We start from the raw sequence: 23231 nt of genomic DNA on the forward strand, positions 1-23231 counted from the left end.
AAGGTGAACTGAGCTGAGGTTGGAGGAATGATTCCTTTGTCTTTCTATGGATGCCAGGTATTTAACCTCTGGGAATTGTGCGATTTAAAGCTAACGGTCTCTACCTATTCCCTATGTGTAGGACTGTTCTTGACGTACTCCTTATCTGTAGAACTATTTTTTGCTTATTTCACGAAGCAAGTTCCAAATTACTAATGGGGTTAGAATTTTGTTTTGGATACTCACTTGAAATTGATACATTGCTAGTTTATTGTCTCATAGTTTCTTGCTGGAAGTACCATGACTTAAGATTCAGCAATATTTCTCTAAGTATTTTTCCTTGAAAGCCATGTTTTCCTGGGCATCTAAATTAGATTTGAACTTTACTATTGCTCCGTCTCAGCCTCTGCAACCTTAGATTCATTTTTAGATCAGTTGGTGTATAGACCCTTTTGTCACCATTCAGAGTTAAGCAAAATAATAGAGAAACAAAATGTTCCTGCTAGTTGTTAAATCCCTAGGATGGTTGAATGAGGCAGACCTGTAACCAATCAAGAAATGTACTAATCACACTGAAAAGTCATTTATTGGTTTCTGGAGTAGGTAGCCATTCCCTTCGGAGAAGGCAATGGCACCCCACTCCAGCACTCTTGGCTGGAAAATCCCATGGACGGAGGAGCCTGGTAGGCTATACAGTCCATGGGGTCACTAAGAGTCGGACACGACTGAGCGACTTCACTTTCACTTTTCCCTTTCATGCACTGGAGAAGGAAATGGCAACCCACTCCAGTATTCTTGTCTGGAGAATCCTAGGGACGGCGGAGCCTGGTGGGCTGCCGTCTATGGAGTCGCACAGAGTCGGACACGACTGGAGCGACTTAGCAGCAGCAGCAGCAGCAGCCATTCCCTTCTCTGGGGGATCTTCCCAACCCCAGGACCCCACATTGCAGACAGATTCTTTACCAATTGAGCTATCATGGAAGCCCTTCATAAAGAACAGGAGGAAACAAATAGAAGTTTTCTAGGTTAAAAAGTCATATTTAACCCTAGTGGCTCCTGGGATAGCTCTAAGGTGCATTGAAATGCCTCTTGGTCATTGACCTGTCTGGAGAAATTGCTTGGTAAGTATTGGTTAATTCTAAACATTTTTTATTTTTAAGTAAAATTCAGGACTGTGCTTTCATACTTGTTAAATTAAAAATATACCATTGCTTTATAATATAATGTTTTTTAAATAGTGTAAAATGTTTTCTCATGGAGTTCAAAATGGTCTTGTTTGAAAGTTACTATGTGTCAATCTTCAGCTATAAATTTATCCTGAGACCCGAGATATGGAACATCTATTTATGGAAGATTAGCTGTGTTGTCTGTCACTCAGCAGCCCAAGGAGCAGTGGAGAGGTCAAGTTCTAAAGTGAACCTCACACATAGGAAGGTATTTCATGCAATGACAAAGCGGAGAGGGTCATAGAGCTCACTCATTTTACAGATAAAGAAAATGAGTCCTGAAGCAGGGGGAGGATTTTCGAGTGTAATACAGTTAGTTCTCAATTAAACTGCATGCAGGTCAGAGATGGGAAAGTTAGTAAACCAACTCTCTCTTCCCAGCCTTGTGAGCCAGTTTTTTTTTTCTGTGCCAGTCCCCAGGGTTTGTTTAGACTGAGGCAGATCTGGAGGATGCCACACTGGACAAGTCTTAATGTCAGGATCTGCAAAGTATATTCAATGGGACAAAATTAAATATATTGTTCTGGGTCGAATAATTTTCAGACATCCAAGGTAAAACCAAAGAAACCAGTAGATTTCTTTTCCTTGGAGGCCATTTCTTAGAGCCATTACAATTGAATGTGCCTGCGAATCACATTGAGGGGTTAGAAAGCTCAGCACTTCCCATACTTCTTAACAATGGAACCGTTTTTTCATGGACCAACTTGTAAGACTAATGATTCTCAAGAACTATGGGGAAAGACCAGTCCCAATTTTCTTGGTTACTTTTGAGAAAAGGAAGTCATAGAGAGGTTCTATAGTACAAACTTCCATTTTGGGAAAAAAAACTATTCTCAAGAGTAACCAAGTACCAATTATGCCCACTCTAGGCAGCTGTCTACTGAAATGATGATTCCAGGAGTGCAGCTATTTAGGTGGCAGTTTGGATCTGAGATTATCTGTTTAATTCAGGGTCCATAGTGCTACCCTCATCCTTCCTAAAGAATATCTTAAGTCACTGAAGAAGATAGAATTGACCCTGTTTTCCTGTCACTTCCAGACCACCTGTGTTCAATAGGTCAGCTAGATTGTCCATACCATGATGAACTGGATTTCAGGAACAGACCTGCATTTTGGGGTCTTCCTGGAACTACACTGCACTTGAGAATCAATTGGACCACTATTGTCCACTGTTTACCTGCCCATATTTTCTGTATTGTCAAACATTCAACTTCCAGTGCTATGTGAGTGCTCATAAAAACATTACTGACAAACTCCCTCCTCTTCACTTTCCTTCTTGAAAAATGAACTGTCCTGATCCCACTGACAGTGACAGACAGGGGAGTTAGATATTGGTTCAAACCCTGTCAAGTGAGTTATGAAGTCCCGGACTGCTCATAACTCACAGAGCATTAGGAACTGGTTAACTTTTTTTTTTTTAAAGATTTAAAAAAATTATTGTCTAAGGATGGCTTAGGTGGTTTGGTTTGGCATACACAGGACTTCATAAAATCCTACCTCCTTCACATGGTCTTTTCTTGCTAACTAGAAAGTGATACAGCGGCTACCTCCCCTAAGACCAATAAATATGAAAACTAGTACATGGAAATGTATATTTAATTTTAAAAATTGTCTACAATTAAGCTACACGCTCCTATTGTAAATTCTATGGCTGCCTCTCTATATTTACATATACACAAATACATATAATGAATGATTTTTGAACACTAGATCTTACTTTTAAGGACAATGTAAAGACATATATTCAAACTAGTACTTGGGAAGTCATTTCCCTCAAAAAGAAATACACACACACATACTTATATATGCGTGAAAGGATTCACACACATGTACACATATGTTTGTGTATGAGGGCAAGAGTTGGAGGTACTGCCTATGGAGTAAGTTCACAAGAAAACCAGCTTTGCTATTTTATTAATATCTTTATATCTCAAGTTGGCACTCATCCATTGGCAAAGTTTGGTTGGAAATGGGCAGTAAATTGTAAATTCTGTTAATTTACTCCATAACAATTGAATAACCACGGGTAGTGGGTTGAAAGGACAATTTGGGGTAGGCTGTGGAGAGACAAGCACCCAAGGAAAACAAAGAAAACCCGTGGCTGTTCTCAGTTTAGTGCAGAGATTCAGAGACATGCAGCTTCAAAGTCAAGACTCTAGAAACAAAGAAACTTAATGGAGAGCTCACTTAAAAAATAAACCTGTGTCTAAGTCCTCCTAGAAAGCAGGAACAGGAGAGAAGGAACCCAGAAATGGGCCAGAAGGTAAGTTAACATTTAAAAATTTCCCTCTTCCATGTTTATGTGTTTTTCATGGGTTCTGATTACAGGAAAACTCAGTAAGAGGATGGAGAAGGCAATGGCATCCCACTCCAGTACTCTTGCCTGGAAAATCCCATGGACGGAGGAACCTGGCAGGCTTCAGTCCATGGGGTCGCTAAGAGTCGGACATGACTGAGCAACTTCACTTTCACTTTTCACTTTTGTGCATCGGAGAAGGAAATGGTAACCCACTCCAGTGTTCTTGCCTGGAGAATCCCAGGGATGGGGGAGCCTGGTGGGCTGCCGTCTATGCGGTCGCACAGAGTCAGACACGACTGAAGCGACTTAGCAGCAGCAGCAGCAGCGGTAAGAGGAGGTGGGAGAATTTAGAAGGGTGAGTAGGCAATATTGCTGAAATTTAGTGTGTCTGACATGGCTTTTGAAAAGCAAATAACACCTGGGAGTTTTGATAATTTGAGAAAGCTCCAGTTCATACCTATATATCCTGCTATGTTGTTGAATCTGCATGTTTCACAACTGAATGCATTTAATTGTGTATGTAATATGTTTCTGATGTATATTTATTTAACTACTGTCTGACTAACCTAAAGCTCTACACTATGTAGAAGAGAATAGCAATATGACATTGTCGGAGCATTCCATTTTTCTACTGCTTAGCTGGGCATTCAGGATCCTTCACAGTATAGCTGCTATTTTAGAGTCTTCCATTACTTTTCTATGTTTACCTTACCTGACCTAAATCGCATTAATCTTCATTCCCTGAACATGTCACACACTTTCCACCCCTATGTGGTTATTCATACTATCTACTAATGCTCTTCCTCCTATCATTTCTGGCTCTGAAAGTTCTGTCTGAAATTCACTCAGGATTGCTCTGTCCATGCATTGGATTCAAGACAGCTGCCTGAGCAGACATTTATTTCCACCTTTCTCAAAGTTCTAATAAGTTTTATTAAAAAGTTATTAAGGATTATAAATGATAAATCAGTAATAGTAATAAAAAGAGGGACTTGATACATAGTGTCTACTAGAAAGTCCATACAAAATCGAATTCACAATGAAAATAAGTGCTTTAATATTCCTGGTGGTGGTTTAGTCACCAAGTTGTGTCCAACTCTTGTGATTCCATGGACTGTAGCCCACCAGTCTCCTCTGTCCATGGGATTTTCCAGGCAAGAATACTGGAGTGGGTTGCCATTTAATATGCCTAGGAATACACTTATTTTCCTGGTGGCTCAGTGGTAAAGAATTTGCCTGCAATGCAGGAGACCCGGGTTCGATCCCTGGGTGGGGAAGATCCTCTGGGGAAGGGAATGGCAACACACTCCAGTATTCTTGCCTGGAGAATCCGCATGGACAGAGGAGCCTGGTGGGCTACAGTCCACAAGGTCACTAAGAGTTGGACACAACCAAGCCACTAAGCATGCACGCATGCTTATTTTATTTAATGTGTAAGATCTATATAACAAAACCCATAAAACTAATGATGAATGTAAAAAAATCTAGATGGGAAGATTACATTATAAAGTATCAATTCTTGCAAGATAAATCTACAAATTCAATGCAAGTATTAAAAAAAGAATCCAAGGACAATTTTCATGGAACTTGATAAGCTTATTCTCAGAACTTCTAAAAGAACAAAAGGATAAGGGTATCTAGATGAGTTTTAGAAGTCTGTAAGCAACTTGCCCTATAGATACCAAAACATAAAAGAGCTACAAGAACTAAAACAGTGTGATACTGACTTAGAAAGAGTCAAATAGATTAGTTGAATTAATGCTTTTTAGGGAAATTGATTAACTGCTTCTAAAATTTACTTAGAATATCTAAGATGAGTAGAGCCAAAACCCTCTTAAAGATAATATGGTGGGAAGACTTGTTCTTCCAGACATCAAGACAGATCATAAAGCTATAGAAAAACAACAGTGTGATATTGTAGACCAGTAGATAGAATAGAGTCTGGAAAGAACTCATATATATGTAGATAAAACTGATAGCAGAGGAGGAATTTCATCCAATGGGGAAACAGTGGAATTTCCACTAAAATTGACACAACTGACAATCCATATGAAAAAAATAAAACTAGATCTCTTGTTCATGGTATACACAAAAATAATAATTTCCAGATAGATTAAACATAAATCTGAAAGGTAAAATTCCTAGTATTTGGAAGAGTATACAGGAACATATCTTCATAATCTTAGGGTAGAAGGATTTTTTTATTGAAAGCACTGGTCACAGTGGAGAAAATTATTAAGTTAATTACCTGAAAATTAAGAACTCCTGTTCATCAGATGTCAGTGTGAAACTAATGAAAAGAACCATAAAGAAGAGAAGATATTTACAACACAACTATCAAAGGATTCATATCCATATAAAGAGGGCTTATAGACCAGTGAGCAAATGCCCAACAACTCAATGGAAAAATGGGCAAGAGAATTAATCAGATATTTCTCAAAAAACAACAAAATATCCAAATGTCTAATAGACATATGAAAAAGAGTTCAACTTTACTAGCAGTAATGAAAATGCAAACTAGAACCACAAGATTAAATTATTACATTGCCATCAGACAGACAAAATTTAGAAAGCTTAATCTTACTATAGCCAGGTTAAAAGCATACGTGACTGATGAGAATATAAATTGGTACCAGCTTTGGAGAGCAGGTAACATTATTTAATAAAGTTGAAGATAAGCATATTCTTTGACCTATAATTTACATGCCTACTTACATACTCTGGTCATTTAATTGTCTATGAATACCAGAACACCTGTGCAAGAATGTTCATCTTTGTTCTTAATTGACAAAAGCTGGAAATACTCAGTTGCTCCTCACCAGCTGAATGGATAAATAGAAGCAAAGTCATATTATAAAATATTTCAAGTATTACACAATAGTATACATTATTATCTGGAGAAGGAAATGGCAAACCGCACCAGTAATCTTGCCTGGAAAATTCTATAGACAGAGGAACCTGGCGAGTTACAGTCCATGGGGTCACAAAGAGTAGGACACAACTGAGCGACTAACAAGTACACACACAAATATTATTATATAATTAAAAAATCAACAAACACGATGTTAAATGAAAAGTTATGCTATGAAAATTGCATATAGCATGAATCCATTATGTAAAATTTAAAAACAAAACTAAATTTGTTTAGGAGTGCATACAGAGGTGGTAAAATTAAAAATAAGAGCAAGGAAATTATTACTCTCAAGGACAGGACATAGATGACCTTTTTGTACCTGACTGATATTTATATGAATGTTCACTTTACCCCATTTGTTAAATCGTACACATAAGTTTTGAAGAAGGAAATGACAACCTACTCCAGTATCCTTGCCTGAGAAATCTCATGAACAGAGGAGCTTGGCGGGATATAGTCCAGAGGGTCACAAAGAATTGGACACGACTGAGTGACTAATGCACACACATAAGTTTTATATAGTTTTCTGTATATATTAAAAGTCACAACAAACACAAAACCTAAAAAAGCAAAACTCCAGAAAGTAAAAGGAAAGCAAAACAAGAAAAAACACAAGCCTCTAGAAACAGACATCCAATTTAATTCAAGAAGTACTAAAAGTGGCATTTAAATTAATTCACAATGGCACCCCATTCTGGTACTCTTGCCTGGAAAATCCCATGGACGGAGGAGCCTGGTAGGCCGCAGTCCATGGGGTCGCGAAGAGTCAGACATGACTGAGCGAATTCACTTTCACTTTTCACTTGCATGCACTGGAGAAGGAAATGGCAACCCACTCCAGTGTTCTTGCCTGGAGAATCCCAGGGATGGGGGAGCCTGGTGGGCTGCCGTCTATGGGGTCGCACAGGGCCAGATACGACTGAAGCGACTTAGCACCAGCACCTATTAAGTAGTGTCAAAACTGGAGAGGGCTTTCCTGATTTGATTGCATATGGATTTAAAATATCTCTATGGCCATAGACACCACAAGCAACTTAGAATATTCACAACATACAGAAGAGACACATGGTCAATGTCTATAATATATTAAGAATGACTATAAATCAGTGTAGGCGGAGAGATATGGGCTGACAATACACAGAATAAAAGATACAAATAGTCAATAAACATGAAAAAAATAACCAACTTTATTAGTGGCAAAGTGAAAATAGAAAAAATTAATATATAATACACAGGAACATTTAAAATAATCATAATGTAATTATTTATGCAATTATATATTTAACTCATTGAAGTATAAACTAATTATGAAATATAAAAATTAAGGAAGTCATTAAAGACTAAGGCCCCTTCTAGCTTTACATTTCTTAGTGTATGACTTATACCCTCATAGTCTCAATGTGGCTGCTCTGCCCTTAGACATTATATCTGTGTTCTAGGTCTAGAGAAGGGAGGAATGACAAGAGGAAAACAGTGCATGCCAGTGGGATCTGACCCTGCTCATCAATAAAATCATACCTTTCCCAGGAGCCTTATTCTATAGAATTGCACTTAAATCTTACTGGCAAAACTGTCACAGTTTTCCCCTAACATTTAAGGAATTGAAGAGGAGTGTATTTTTTAAGTTAGCATACTTCTGTCCAAAACTAAATTTTGGATCTGTTAATAAGCAAGAAGTGGAGCATAAATATTGCTTAGTCAATGCCTGATGCATGGTGGACGCACCTAGAACAGTGCCTCTTACATTTTACATAATAAACATTAGTTCAATAAAGGAATGGGAGTTTTCATATTATAATCCACATAATCCCCAGAATAACAGTGAAGGGGATTCAGAATAAGTCCTGAGCACCAGCTACAGAAGAAACTAGGCCAGATGGAACAGATGGCTCCCTGAGAGGTCTAAGATGAATAGAAGTGTAGAATGCTAGGGTTTCCCAGGTGGCGCTAGTGGTAAAGAATGCCACCTGCCTATGCTGGAGACTCAGGTTCGGTCCCTGGGTTGAGAAGATCCACTGGAGGAAGACATGGCAACCCACTCCAGTGTTCTTGCCTGGAGAATCCCATGGACAGAGAAACCTGGCAGGCTGTGGTCCATAGGGTCACAAAGAGTCGGACACGACGGAAGCCGCTTAGCATACAAGCATGCATAAAATGCTGCTTGATGTCTTTGAAAAGGACAAGAGCAGATTTAGACAGCAAGTTTGAGGTAGTGATAAGTCTCTAGAATTGTGCTGTTCAACACCATAGCCACCAGCCACCATGTGGCTATTTAAACACAAATTAAACAAAAAATGTAAAATCTTGGGTCCGCAATCATGCTAGACATGTACTGACTGTTCAATAACCACATGTGGCTAGTGGCTACAGTCTTGGTAGTGGTATTAGAATGTTTCCAGTACTGCAGAAAGTTGTATTTGATACTGCTTGTCTAGAAAAATGAAGCCAATGGAGAAAAAACAGAAAGAGAGGGAAAAAAAAAAACAAAAACTATCAACTTGCAGAAAAATTAACTGTTGGGCAGGGAAAAAAAAAATCATAATATATGGGGTTCAGCTGTGAACAGCCTTTTGTTAATCATAATAATGTAAACATTGAATTCTGAATCATATAAATAAAACATTATTGGGAGTATAGAGATGGGAGATGAGGCTTGTGTCTGGTGAGAGTGGGGTTTTATATTAAAGAGAACTAAAGCCTCATCTTCCAAGGTAGGAACCTGACAGATAATACCAATGACTGGAAAAATCAGAAAAGAATAATAGAGACATTTTTGTTAACTATGTAGAGATAAATAACAAATGACTCCACTAAAAGGGTTAAAATGATTGTCTCCAGGGTGGGGAAAACAGAGGAATGATGGAAACAGGAGGCACTGATTTTAGTAAGAAGCCTTGCAAAACTATTTAATTCTTAAATAATGTACAGATATAATTTGGTTAAAATAATTAATGAAATCAAACTGCAACAACAGAAACTCTATTACAATGCATCTCCTCCATAAAATCTATTATGGTCTCCAGGCATGACACTTTTAAACTTTGGTATTTCAGAAAACAACATCTGAAGCCTGCTACTGGTACCTAACTGTACCCTGCTTTGTTTTGTACCCAATTATACAGTCTTACAGGCTCCCCTGGTGGCTCAGTGGTAAAGAATCCACCTGACAACGTAGGAGATGCGGATTTGATCCCTGGGTTGAAAAGATCCTCTGGAGAAGGAAATGGCAACCCACTCTGATATTCTTGCCTAGGAAATCCCATGGACAGAGGAGCCTGGTGGGCTGCAGTCTGTGGGGTTGCTCAAGAGCTGGACACAACTTAGCGACTAAACAACAACATACAGTCTTACAGCCAAACTCCTATTGAATCATAAATTCTTAGACTACAGTCTGATTTCACAAGTTTCACAGTAAGTTAGTATTTCAGTCTAATATAAAGAGTAAAGATACCAATAAATTGTTTAAAAATGTATTAATAATTTTAAAATAATAATGGTTAATATTTATTGAGCACTTATGTGAAAGGCATGTAAGGAGCTACTGATAAATCAAGATATCAATTTATTCTTCTTCCACAGAAGAGGCCATCAATAGGCCTGAAAAATAGAGGGGTTCTTTCATCTTGAGGGCATAACTCCAGATAAGCATTAATTTATACTTATTTTTTACTTTATATATTTTTGTACTATATGTTTTTTTAAAAGACCCATATTATTTTTCAATGTAACACCATCTTTTAAAAAGCACGTGGTGAATAGTAAGTCATCATTCTTCTAGTTTGCAGTTTCCAGGTAAATGATCATATTACACACAAATATTCCTTGGCGAGAAAACTTGTGAAAACAAATGAAATCAACAGGTATAATTACTCAGATGGAAAGATGATGTTCAAATTTTACTGCCATATGAATCACAGAAAAGGGAGAGGTACATATGTTTGAAATGTGAGATTTCTTTCTAACATTTAACCTCCCTCCAAAAAACCATAACAATATGTGTAGTTCCAAATCCACATTAAGATGCGAGTGACCTGTCGAGTTTTGCCTTAGAATAGGGAGTGGAAAGACATTAGTCAGTGAGAATCATCTGCAGGTAGAAAATTGTTGGATAATTTTTATACAGTGTCTTACCCTCTGACTTGCAAATAGAGCATTATTTTCTAATAATTTACTGATTTCCATTTTGTTTGCTTTTGCTCTTCAGAAATTGAGCCCTTTTGTACCTGCATTCATATTTTGCCTCTCAGAGTCATCTGAAACAAATAAGAAATCAATAACCCAATTAGTTACATCTGAGGACCAGACCACCTGACCTGCCTCTTGAGAAACCTGTATGCGGGTCAGGAAGCAACTGTTAGAACTGGACATGGAACAACAGACTGGTTCCAAATAGGAAAAGGAGTACGTCAAGGCTGTATATTGTCACCCTGCTTATTTAACTTATATGCAGAGTAAATCATGAGAAATGCTGGACTGGAAGAAGCACAAGCTGGAATCAAGATTACCAGGAGAAATATCAATAACCTCAGATATGCAGATGACACCACCCTTATGGCAGAAAGTGAAGAAGAACTAAAGAGCCTCTTGATGAAAGTGAAAGAGGAGAATGAAAAAGTTGGCTTAAAGCTCAACATTCAGAAAACTAAGATCATAGCATCTGGTCCCATCACTTCATGGCAGATAGATGGGGAAACAGTGGAAACAGTGGCTGACTTTATTTTTCTGGGCTCCAAAATCACTGCAGATGGTGATTGCAGCCATGAAATTAAAAGACGCTTACTCCTTAGAAGGAAAGTTATGACCAACCTAGACAGCATATTAAAAAGCAGAGACATTACTTTGCCAACAAAGGTCCGTCTAGTCAAGGCTATGGTTTTTCCAGTAGTCGTGTATGGATGTGAGAGTTGGACTATAAAGAAAGATGAGCGCAGAAGAATTGATGCTTTTGAACTGTGGTGTTGGAGAAGACTCTTGAGAGTCCCTTGGACTGCAAGGAGATCCAATCAGTCCATCCTAAAGGAGATCAGTCCTGGGTGTTCATTGGAAGGACTGATGTTAAAGCTGAAGCTCCAATACTTTGGCCATCTGATGCGAAGAGCTGACTCATTGGAAAAGACCCTGATGCTGGGAAAGATTGAGGGCAGGAGGAGAAGGGGATGACAGAGGATGAGATGGCTGGATGTCATCATCGACTTGATGGACATGGGTTTGGGTGGACTCTGGGATTTGGTGATGGACAGAGAGGCATGGCGTGCTGCAGTTCATGGGGTCACAAAGGGTCGGACACGACTGAGTGACTGAACTGAACTGAGGGAGGCTCTGTATTCCTAGCAGCTAGGCTTGCTTACAAAGGGAGAAGGTAATGAATATGATCTTGGCATTCCCCTCACTGGTTTAGTAATAGAAAAATTATGGGGCCTAATCTCTCTAATTACGCCCTGTGGGTACCTTATCTAGCATCACCACGAAGTATTTTCACCTATCACTTCATTTTATCACATTTAAAAAAATTGGTTTTACCAACTTGATGTTTTCTGGGTCTTATCCCTCTATTTCTTTCATATCAACACCTGTAACTTCCCAGGCTCACCAGGTGAGCTGTATAAGAGCAAGCTTATTTATCTCCATTAAGATGGAAATACTGGTGAGAAGAAAGCAGTTACAGAAGGATTAAAGCCCCTCAAAGTCATGCTGATTTTCTTCTAAGTTCTTTTGCGTGAATATAAATATAAATATATATATAAACACAGAGCGGTAGGAAATGAGAGATTAAACCTCAATTTGAACCCCATATGCTGGAAGTTAGGTAAAATTCCATTACATTTGAATACTTCTATGCAAGCAATTTGTTACCCTTTATCCTTTAGTGGAATTGATGAACAGGTGGTTTTCAGAAGATCACTTAGTATATTTAGCTTCTGAAATTTGAGCGACTCTGGATCTGATTGGCTTCTCCGGCCACATGATAATTCGGAGCCCATGCTCCACTCCGGCTCTTGTCTGGGGTTGTCAGGAGGGGAGAGTTGGGAGAGGCTTTGCTGCTGAGGAAATTTATTTGGTAGATTGAAGGTAAGGCAAATTTATGGCTTTTTTCCTGTAATATTCTTTTAGGAGATGTTTTACAACTTTCCTTGAGGTATTTTCCAAAATTTGGGTCTTAACTGGGGAAATGAGTGATGCAAATATGACTAGGAAAGTCTATAACTCTATGGCCCAGCTCAGGTCTTACTTATACCTGACGTGTAGTGTGTGATTAAAGTCCTATACTAACCAACTTACTGCTTGACCGAGTGGCTATCTTGTCTAACAAATTTTTTTTTAATTTTTTTGCCTTTGTTTTTCCTTTTTTCTAAATATACTAGTATGAAAAAAGATCTATGTCCTTCGTTCCTATATTTATCTGTTTCTACTGGACTTCATTTGACTCAGAATGAGCGGCAGTTTTGCTAGCTTAACAAAACCAGCCACAGCTGGGGTATTGGTTTACAAGCAAATATCTTTCGGCGAAGGGACAGCTGCTTCAAAACATCATCTACTTTTACCAACAGAGAGAGAGTCCTCCTCTCTGGCGTCAAAGAAGGCCTTGGGAGATCCTTTTGCTGGTTCCTGAATTAGCAACTTGGGCCCAAGACCCACTATCTCATAACTTCAGTCAATGCTTTAACAATTTGCTGTTTTTCAGGTTTGAACAGAGCTACAGAAACGAAAGAGGAAAAATCCGTACAAGCCAATGGTGTTTGGGAAGAAAATAACCCCGTTGCCTTGAGGTTTCTATTTTTTTCTTTTCAAGTCCGTTGACAGATTTATTTTTATGTGTTCTAATTTGAAGCATAGACTCTATTGTATACAGTGTGGTATAACAGGATAGAGACCTAAGGCAGCCCTCTTAGAATTTTGGCGCTACCAGGAAAAACTCCAACTTTTTTCTGAAAGCAAAGTTGAACTTTCCCTAAAATTTTTCCTTGAAATTTTGCTTGAAAGTATTTTTTTCCTCCAAGTATTTGGAAATGTAAATACTCTGTTCCTTTGTCCAAACCCTCTCTCTCTGTCACCTCAGCTTCATTTTACAACTTAAACTAGATTGATCATATAGCTAGAAGTAGCAATACGAAACACATTCCTGAGGGAATTGAGAAACTTGAAGCCTGTTTTTTTAGACCAGAATTTACATATCTCCTTTCACTTAGCCTGCAAAAATACATGAGGATATAGAACAGATTAACCTCTAATTCTATTTTTATAATAGTATAAGGTGATTTCAGTCCTGGAGATAGATTCTAATGTATTTTCGTTTGTCTGGAATATGAAAAGTTTGTAGGTGCCACTACTACTCTGGGAAAATGGCAGATGACGATGAATATGAGGAGGAGGTGGAGGTAAGATTTTTTAAATTCCTGACTCTGACAAAAGAGTGTTTTTATGTGGCGATAGTCAAAGCCGTGTGGGTGAATTAATCGTTTGAAAAATACGTTGTCTATTATAACTTCACAAAGAGTCATCGTTAAAGCATAAGAAAAGGAGTATTTTACGTTCCATTTCACTATAATTATGTGGGATTAGAACTGAAAAGAAGTATCACTGTTACCCACTTCTGCTTTTCTTTAAATTCACACACACGAAAAGTATGGGGTAAAGGTGGATTTTCAACTGCCTTCTGAAACTACCTTCTTCCCCACTTCCCAGCGCCTGTGGCCAAAGGGACAGAGGAAATGAAGAGAAAGTTCTGAGAACCGAATCCTATTTCTTAATATTTGCACAGCCACAGAGGAAAAAGAGCTACTTTCTCCTTGCTTCAGCTAGCTAATTATCTATGTTTAGGGTGAAATGGATTAAGTGTTCAGAGTAATATATATATATATATATATGTAAGATTTTATACATGTGTATATGTGCACACACACAAACATGTAAAAATCATGGGGCTCACAAGTGACAGTTGGAGCCATACTTCCCCACCAACTCCATCCTATTTACCCAAGGGAACAAGACTAGCTTTTGCATTTGAATTTTGAAAAAGAACAAAAGACCGTAGTGGGCATCTTGAAAAATTCCTTCAAAGTTATTGGGATATCTGACATGATTTATAAAGTTGTTGCTTTATATTTATTTTATTTTAGTTTTTATTATGTTGTGGTTTTTCTTTACCACTTCTTGCCTTTAGCATCCATGTAAATATATTGCCATTGGAATCTGTAAGTCCTTAACGATTGCCAATTAACGATGATGATTTAAACGTGAAAATCTAAGTGCTCAAGATACATGGAAGCAGTTTTGAAAATCTGTGCAAGAGTGAAATTTAAGTTACCCAGAATCAAATTCCAAATGAACATGCCAAAATCTATCTTTGGAATATTATTTTATGTGACAGTTTATACTTAGATCAAGAAAATTTTATTTTAATCTAAAAATACAATTGCTTTTATTATTGAAGGATATGAAGGAAAAAAAGGCTGACCTTCATTCAATATAACATTTAACCTTTCTGGTTCAAATGCCAGAAGCCAGATCTTCAGTCTCCAATATTTTCACTAGTGCACATTTTACATACACCCCTGCTGGTCAGAATAATCACTGTCAAGCACTAACACAATTATAGATTAAATTGCCTTCTGTATGATGGTAATACCAGGAATACCTTTTAGCCTCCATCTTAAATATACCTTGTCTTCCTTAAAATAATGGTGTTAACTGGTCATTGGAAATTACCCTTAGAGCTAGATTTGAAGGATTTAACTAGATGTCATAAAAATGGAGGAGGCTATTTTTAGGCATCTTTTCCTTGCCATATTGTTCCCTGTTTCTGGGACCAGCAGGTGATAAACTAATAGACTTTCTGCCAGAGAGAATTGAACCAAGGTCTCTCTGACCTCAAAAGATGCCATGAGAATGGATTGGTGGCAGATTTAAGGAAATAGGTAGGGAAGAATTCACAAAACAAGAACTAGCTTGTTCTCCTGGGGCTCTTGGACAAGTGAGTAAAGTTGTACTGTCTTTCTCTAGTAAAACTTAGAAAGAAAGGAAAAGGCAAAGATGTGCTATCATACTATCTATTTAGTGGCACAGCTCTAAAAAAAAAGTGAGATTTGGCTCACAAGTTAATGCCAACCACTTGGATAATGTTGCCTTTTTTGGTAAGCTTTTTTTCTAAGACATATTTACTAATGATGAGAGCTCAGCAAAGGTAAAATTGGATGGCTACCAAAGAGCTGCTTTTACTTGGATGCTAAGAAAATCCAAAATAGTTGTGAATCATTCACTTTAGTTAAAAATTTCTTTGCAAGTCACTGCTGTTTTGTGTGGCCAGAAAAAAAATGGTTCCGTGTAGATCAGCATCAAACAGCATTCCCTAAAGTGTCCAAATGGTATTTCCCATGTGATGAAGACATAGCACCTAAAAGAGATTCTCTGTCCTGTAAGAGCTTGTGATTTCTGTTGCTATATGTAAGGACACAGAGACAAAATTAGATTTCAAAAATTAAAAAAAAAATAGTACAGGAGCAGAGGAAGCATAAGAGTGGGAGACATTAAGCAACTTTTATGCTAATTTTATTGCAAGTGAAACAGAGCATGTGGCCTATGGACCGTAGTTAAGAGAGATGAGAGATCACTGAACCAAGGGCAAAAGAAAGGAGGCCTCTGAGGGAAATTTTGCCTTCAATGTTTTTTTCCCTCCCTCCCAAGTATATGTTTTGGTGGTCAAGAAAAAATGAAGCATAAAATGTTACTCATTTTGTTAACTGAGAAAATGAGCCAAGTGGTTTCATTTTATCCCTTTCCTGTATGCCTTGGCCTAAACCAGTCTTTCCTTCTGTTCATCCAGCAAAGCTGGGTGACGCTAGGGGCAGGATTCCACTCTCCTTACGCATCTGAAACAAAATGTCAGCCAGTTCCTATCCACATCTATTTATTGCTAGTGATGTCAGAAGTAGTACAAAAGTAGATTTGATTTCAGATCCAGCCTGCAAGCACCTCAGAGCCATCAGTGGCAAATTGCTGCCTGACTTCCCCACATTTTGTGATTAGGAATCACACCTATAGTATGACAGCACCCCTTTTAGGACCATCATGTTACCAGAAGGGACCTATTCATACCTCCAGAAGAAACTCTTATTACTTAGTCATCAGGGTGATATAGGGATAATTAAGATGTGTATATGCTTTCAGATCTATCATTTTCATGAAAAAGATATTTTAAAATTTTATTCACACTGAGGTTTCTGAGTTTTTTTTTTTATTGTTAGCAAACAGTGAGTTTTTTATCACATTTCCTCTCTGCCCAATCCATACACTCAAGATATTGTTATTCTCAGCAAACTCTGAGAGTACTATAAGAAAACATTTTACTTCTCAAGCAAAATAGGTTCACCAGATAAATAGCCATCCTCAGATACCTTTCTCATCACCCTGCATCTCCTTGTCCAGTCTGATGGCTTTCACTGTGGCTACTCTGATATTTCACATAGTTGAAATGGGTTCCAAAATATGACCAGCCCCCGCCATTACTTCCTTCCCACCAATGTTGAAAACCACTGGACTGGTAAAATAAACTAAGTGGTTCAACTGAGGCAAAGCAGAGGTGATTCCTGCTTTGGTTCTAATGATACCTTTGTTCTCTATTTATAGTATTACACAGAGGAAACAGTCTATGAAGAGGTGCCAGGAGAGGTAAGTCCAGCCCACATCTGAACAGGCTGCATGCTCAGTAAAGCATAAAGTTTTCTCCTCTCTCAGACTCCCAGGGCCACCAAGCTGGCAAAAGGGAGAATCTGGAGGTCACTCACCTATGTGCCCAGCAGCTGGCAGTATAAGTATGAATGTTACCTGTTTTTACTATTCAGTATATCCAAAATGGCTAGGGATGGTTCCCCCATTACTTGGGTGATATTTTTGGTGTAGGTGATGCTTATTAGAATAATGCAATTGGTTATCACCACTCTCTGCAACAAAGGTGGGGCCTTGGACTTGAGATTTGTGTGGGGACCAGCAGTTTCATTGTGTAGAGTCATAACTTCTTGGGCACCAACTCTGCTCAAAAGAAATGGAACCTCCAAGCCTTTGTCCTTGATGATACAATAAAATGCTACTTAGAATTTGGCATATTAGGAATTCTAAGAAAGTCATTTCCATAAATATTCTAAGCTGGAACTTTTTTTTTTTAAGCTGAAATCGCTCTCATGCTTAATTTTCTGCATGGAGCTGCTTCTCTTAAGCATGACACATCGTGACGTGGATGGCTAATCCTGAAACCTGCATAAAAACTAACAACTGTAGCTTTTGTAAACTGGTTAGTTTCTCACCATCAATCATACGTCAGTAATAAGGGGCAGAGAGCAATCTATTAGCAGTGATCTGACACAAATCAGGGTATGTGTCATAAATGTACAATTTCCTTATTATTTAGATTTCTCTTTTTTCCTAATTGATGCTGGAACTCTTCCTTTGGTACAGATGATATAAGCTGTCAAGGAAATTTTACTGTGAGATGCATTGAAAATTTAATTGCTTATCTTCTTTTCTTACGTATTTTTTAACTTTGGATTAGACCCAAACTTTGGACCTTGGTTTCTTCCACTATAAAGTCTATTATAACAAGCAGCAATTTCCCACCTACCACGTACTGCTGTGAAGCTAACTACCCCATTATGTTGTCATCATCATTCATGTTCACCTAGGCATTTATTAGTGTAAATGGCACTCTAGTTCACTTTATTAACTGACTGAAGCCAAGAGAATGGTAATCACTTATATTATTGATGTGATTCATTTTTTCAAATTCATCATTCTTTGTCTCATATAACAGAATACTTAAACACCTGAAGAACAAGCAACTTTTTCTTAGAATCATTTAAAAGTTAATATTAAAGTCAAGAATTTGAGTTTTATTTGTTTGCCTTCATTTTTTTTGTTCCCTGATCCCACTTTGCTTTCACTTTACCATGCAGTTTAAGAAGATTTTTAAATGATTGAGAATATTTTTGTTTTATTTTTATCCTATCTTCAAGTGTTCCCTGAGGCAAATGGAGTTTTTTTTTTTTTAATAAATTTATTTATTTTAGTTGGGGGCTAATTACTTTACAATATTGTAGTGGTTTTTGCCATACATTGACATGAATTAGCCATGGGTTTACATGTGTTCCCCATCCTGAACCCCCCTCCCACCTCCCTCCCCATCCCATCCCTCTGGGTCATCCCATTGCCCCAGCCCTGAGCCTTTGTCTCATGCATCGAACCTGGAATGGTGTTCCATTTCACATATGATAATATACATGTTTCAATGCTATTGTCCCAGAACGTCCCACCCTCACCTTCTCCCTCAGAGTCCATAAGACTGTTCTATGCATCTGAGTCTCTTATTCTGTCTCGCATATAGGGTTATCGTTACCATCTATCAAATTCCATATATATGCATTAGTATACTGTATTTGTGTTTTTCTTTCTGGCTTACTTCACTCTGTATAATGGGCTCCAGTTTCATCCATCTCAATAGAACCGATTCAAATGTATTTTTTTAATGGCTGAGTAATATTCCATTGTGTATATGTACCACAGCTTCCTTATCCATTCGTCCGCTGATGGACATCTAGGTTGCTTCCATGTCCTGGCTATTGTAAACAGTGCTGCGATGAACATTGGGGTACACGCGTCTCTTTCAATTCTGGTTTCCTCGGTGTGTATGCCCAGCAGTGGGATTGCTGGGTCGTATGGCAGTTCTATTCCCAGTTTTTTAAGGAATCTCCACACTGTTCTCAATAGTGGCTGTACTAGTTTGCATTCCCACCAACAGTGTAAGAGGGTTCCCTTTTCTCCACACCCTCTCCAGCATTTATTGCTTGTAGACTTTTGGATAGCAGCCATTCTGACTGGTGTGAAATGATACCTCATTGTGGTTCTGATTTGCATTTCTCTAATAATGAGTGATGTTGAGCACCTTTTCATGTGTTTGTTAGCCATCTGTATGTCTTCTTTGGAGAAATGTCTGTTTAGTTCTTTGGCCCATTTTTTGATTGGGTCGTTTATTTTTCTGGAATTCAGCTGCAGAAGTTGCTTGTATATTTTTGAGATTAATTGTTTGTCTGTTGCTTCATTTGCTATTATTTTCTCCCATTCTGAAGGCTGTCTTTTCACCTTGGTTATAGTTTCCTTTGTTGTGCAAAAGCTTTTAATTTTAATTAGGTCCCATTTGTTTATTTTTGCTTTTATTTCCAATATTCTAGGAGGTGGGTCATGGAGGATCCTGCTGTGATTTATGTCGGAGAGTGTTTTGCCAATGTTTTCCTCTAGGAGTTTTATAGTTTCTGGTCTTATGTTTAGATCTTTAATCCATTTTGAGTTTATTTTTGTGTATGGTGTTAGAAAGTGTTCTAGTTTCATTCTTTTACAAGTGGTTGACCAGTTTTCCCAGCACCACTTGTTAAAGAGATTGTCTTTTCTCCATTGTATATTCTTGCCTCCTTTGTCGAAGATAAGGTGTCCATAGGTGCATGGATTTAGCTCTGGGCTTTCTATTTTGTTCCATTGATCTATATTTCTATCTTTGTGCCAGTACCATACTGTCTTGATGACTGTGGCTTTGTAGTAGAGCCCGAAGTCAGGCAGGTTGATTCCTCCAGTTCCATTCTTCTTTCTCAAGATGAGGCAAATGGAGTTTTAAGGCAATGTTGCAAGTATGTAAGAAGTAACCTTTTTGTTCCAGGCAATCCGACAGTCAGCATTCAGACTTATGTAACATAATGTACCTTCATGTGGATGTAGCATGTGATTTCCTGCTTTGGCCTGTTTTAGATGTGAAGTATTAATAACACCAAGAATATCAATCTGACTTGAAGTTTAGAATAATGTATATCAAGATCATAGTATTACAGTTTTTACTTTCATAATGTTGTCAAATTTTGATATAAATTCATGCCAAATTTTCAGACAATAACAAGATTCTATGAAACTACGACAAAAAGGACATCTGACTATGAGCAATCAGAAACCTCCAGACCAGCCCTGGCACAGCCAGTACCTGAAAAGCCGGTGGAGAGGAAGAGGGTTATTCGAAAGAAGGTGGACCCTTCAAAGTTCATGACTCCCTACATTGCACACAGTCAGAAAATGCAGGATCTCTTTAGCACAGTAAGTTTCAAAAAACTTCCACTTGTCTAGTTTTACTACTGAGAAATTACTGATCTCAACCTACTGTGTTTTGGACGCTGGCTGGATTTTGCTTCTCAACATTGTGTGAAAGAAAACTTATTTTACAGAAATATAATGTCTCAAAACTCTTGAATTCTGCTTTCACGTAATTTACTTGCACCATTCCAGCCAGCATCAGGGAAAGCATCCTTACTGAAATTATCCCTGCAAAATAAGCATAAGGGCAATTGTAAAGAATTTACGGTGTTTAATCACGATTTGTTTGCCAGTCTGGAACAATGAAATCAGAGTTACAAATTTATAGAGTTAGATATAGATTTAGTTGAAATCAGTTCACATAAACTAAATAGCTTTTATTTATGCTATGTCTGAGCATGATGCCTCTCAAATAGACTAGCTAACAGTGTCTCTAGGAGGTATAGAGTGAAAAAGAATGTGATCTTTTAAAAAGATCTTAAGAAACCAAGATCAGACTAAGAAAACTCATCTGAAATTGAGGATCAGAGTGTTCTACTGTAACCTGAAACAGAGGTTTTTTTAACTGGCTGCACGTTGGAATTCCCTGAGATTCTAAGAGCTCTAAGACTACCGATGTCCAGATTGTTCTAGCTTATTGGTCCAGGCAGGCTTGGGACCTGTAGAGGATTTTAAAAACTGCCCAGGTTCTAATGGGCAGCCCACACTGAGAATCACTGCTCTTGAAGATGCCTGTCTTTAGATTTCCATGTCTAATTCTATAAGTTACACTGACTGCCAGCAGATTTAAACACTTTAAATGCAGCTAACTTGTTGATTGTCCAGGGTAGACTGAGGTCTCATTAGGTGGCCTGATTGTACATCTTTTGGAGGCTTAAAAAAGATGAAAAGTACTCAGGGGAGCATCGGATTATATAGGATTAATACTTACGTCAAAAGCATCATGTTGTGGTTGGCCAATAAATATTCATTTCCGGTTGAATGTTAACTACTGGGGACTATTTGGTAAATTTCTACTTCAGAGTCTTGAATGATTCAAAATTTAGGTTTTCTAAGACTTAGATTTTTAAGAACAAGATTATCTTGCCTCTTTTATCACTGCAGTATTCAGCAAAGATAGAAAAGTTTATTGTCAATTTATTGCTGTAAACACCTCATTAATTCAAACAGTAATATCCTAGAATTTTGATAGTCTGAACAAAATGTTGGCAAAGGTTTGTAATATCTTTAAAGTGGTTAGAAATGAAACCAGTAGTATAATTTAGATTGTTGACTATTCCACTCAGTCTTCTTGAAGTTTTAAGAATGATAAATTATGCATATTGTTAAAGCAAGAGCTCGTATATTTAGCAGAAATAATAAAATTTCATTCCTTTTCAAAATACTTTGTAATTTATACTTCCCATTAATTCAGCTGGTGTCTCAGTTATCCAAATCACTGAGATCTAGCTGCAACTTCTGAACTGAATATTTTTCACTGTATTAGCAATCAAATCTTTTTAGACTTGACTAAATTTCTGTATTTCCTAAAACTACTGAGGTTCCAGCTTTTCATGTGTGAATTCAGACAATAAAAATATTGAAAGAATCATTTGAGGGCTTTTCCAAGACAATAATTTATAATAAAATTTCTACTGTCTCCAGTATTCAGCCATGCTTGGGAAGAACAATTAACATATATATTTTAGTTTCTGTTGAGAATCAGAGTAGGGGACAAAAACAAAGCTGTCATAATTGATAATTGTTATAACTTGAAGGATTAAAAAATAAGACAGGATGTATGTATTGCCTGTAATTTCTGCTGCTGTGTTGTCATGTTTTAGGCTAATAATCTGATATCTTTTTTAGAATAAATACAAGAAGAACTATGAGAAAGCAAAAGGGCAGCCATATGCCATCACAACCGATACCCCAGAACTTCGCAGAATCAAGAAAGTTCAAGATCAACTCAGTGAGGTGGGCCACATTGCTAAAATAGAGGAGAGAGTCATTTCAGAAATGTCCCTACCACTGGGAATAGAGGGCTTTAAATAGGTGTAGAGAGAATAAGGGGTCAAATGACTGTGAGCCAGTCTAAAAATATAGAAGAAGCACCGGCCATAGATTATGTTGCTCTAAATGTGAATCTAAAGAGACTTCTAAAACCTTGGCTTAAAGGTAGTATGAGATGGGAGTTCCAACTCACTGAGACTGTCCATTCTGCTGCACAGGGAGGCTGAAATTTGGGCGGGATAACAGATAATCAGTGGATACAGGTGCTCTATGGATAGTTGGAGTTCACAGCTTTCTACCTAAAAGGCAGAAACTTGACTTTGGATGCAGACATAGAGTGATTGGGTCAATGTTCTTTATTATAAGATATTCTTTAATATACTCATATATTCATGCCTGTCATGAGTTCTAATTGTGCATTATTTTGGCAGGTTAAGTATCGAATGGATGGTGATGTTGCCAAAACTATTTGTCACGTCGACGAAAAAGCAAAGGACATTGAACATGCAAAGAAAGTGTCGCAGCAAGTCAGTAAGGTAACAAGGTTGTTGTATAGATGGCTGGAATACCAAGTAGCATGTGCATTATAACTGCCTGGCCTTGGAGGAGAAAACTGAACAGGCCAGATCCTGCTCTTCAGTTCCACATGAGCCCACAGGCATGGTGGCGTCTAACAGCCACACATGTCAGGCAGTCTGTACCAGTG

The 23231-nt window shown here is 37.8% G+C and overlaps 1 protein-coding gene across 50 annotated transcripts in view; it reads left to right on the forward strand.

Annotated features, from left to right (window-relative positions):
* Window positions 1–12409: 12409 nt before the first annotated feature.
* NEB (nebulin) overlaps window positions 12410–23231 on the forward strand; it is a 245000-nt gene continuing 234178 nt past the window's right edge. For all 50 annotated transcript variants that reach the window (XM_081578089.1, XM_081578080.1, XM_081578102.1 and 47 more), the window contains exons 1-7: window positions 12410–12487; window positions 13101–13185; window positions 13730–13794; window positions 17042–17083; window positions 20336–20536; window positions 22382–22489; window positions 22957–23061. In XM_081578089.1, the coding sequence (XP_081434215.1) occupies window positions 13759–13794; window positions 17042–17083; window positions 20336–20536; window positions 22382–22489; window positions 22957–23061 (492 nt within the window). In that variant the 5' untranslated portion in view covers window positions 12410–12487; window positions 13101–13185; window positions 13730–13758. The remainder of the gene's footprint in view (window positions 12488–13100; window positions 13186–13729; window positions 13795–17041; window positions 17084–20335; window positions 20537–22381; window positions 22490–22956; window positions 23062–23231) is intronic.

The sequence above is a fragment of the Giraffa tippelskirchi genome, chromosome 3 (genome assembly GCF_054371585.1).
Source record: "Giraffa tippelskirchi isolate mGirTip1 chromosome 3, T2T-mGirTip1v1.2.pri, whole genome shotgun sequence".
Taxonomy (NCBI): Eukaryota; Metazoa; Chordata; class Mammalia; order Artiodactyla; family Giraffidae; genus Giraffa; species Giraffa tippelskirchi.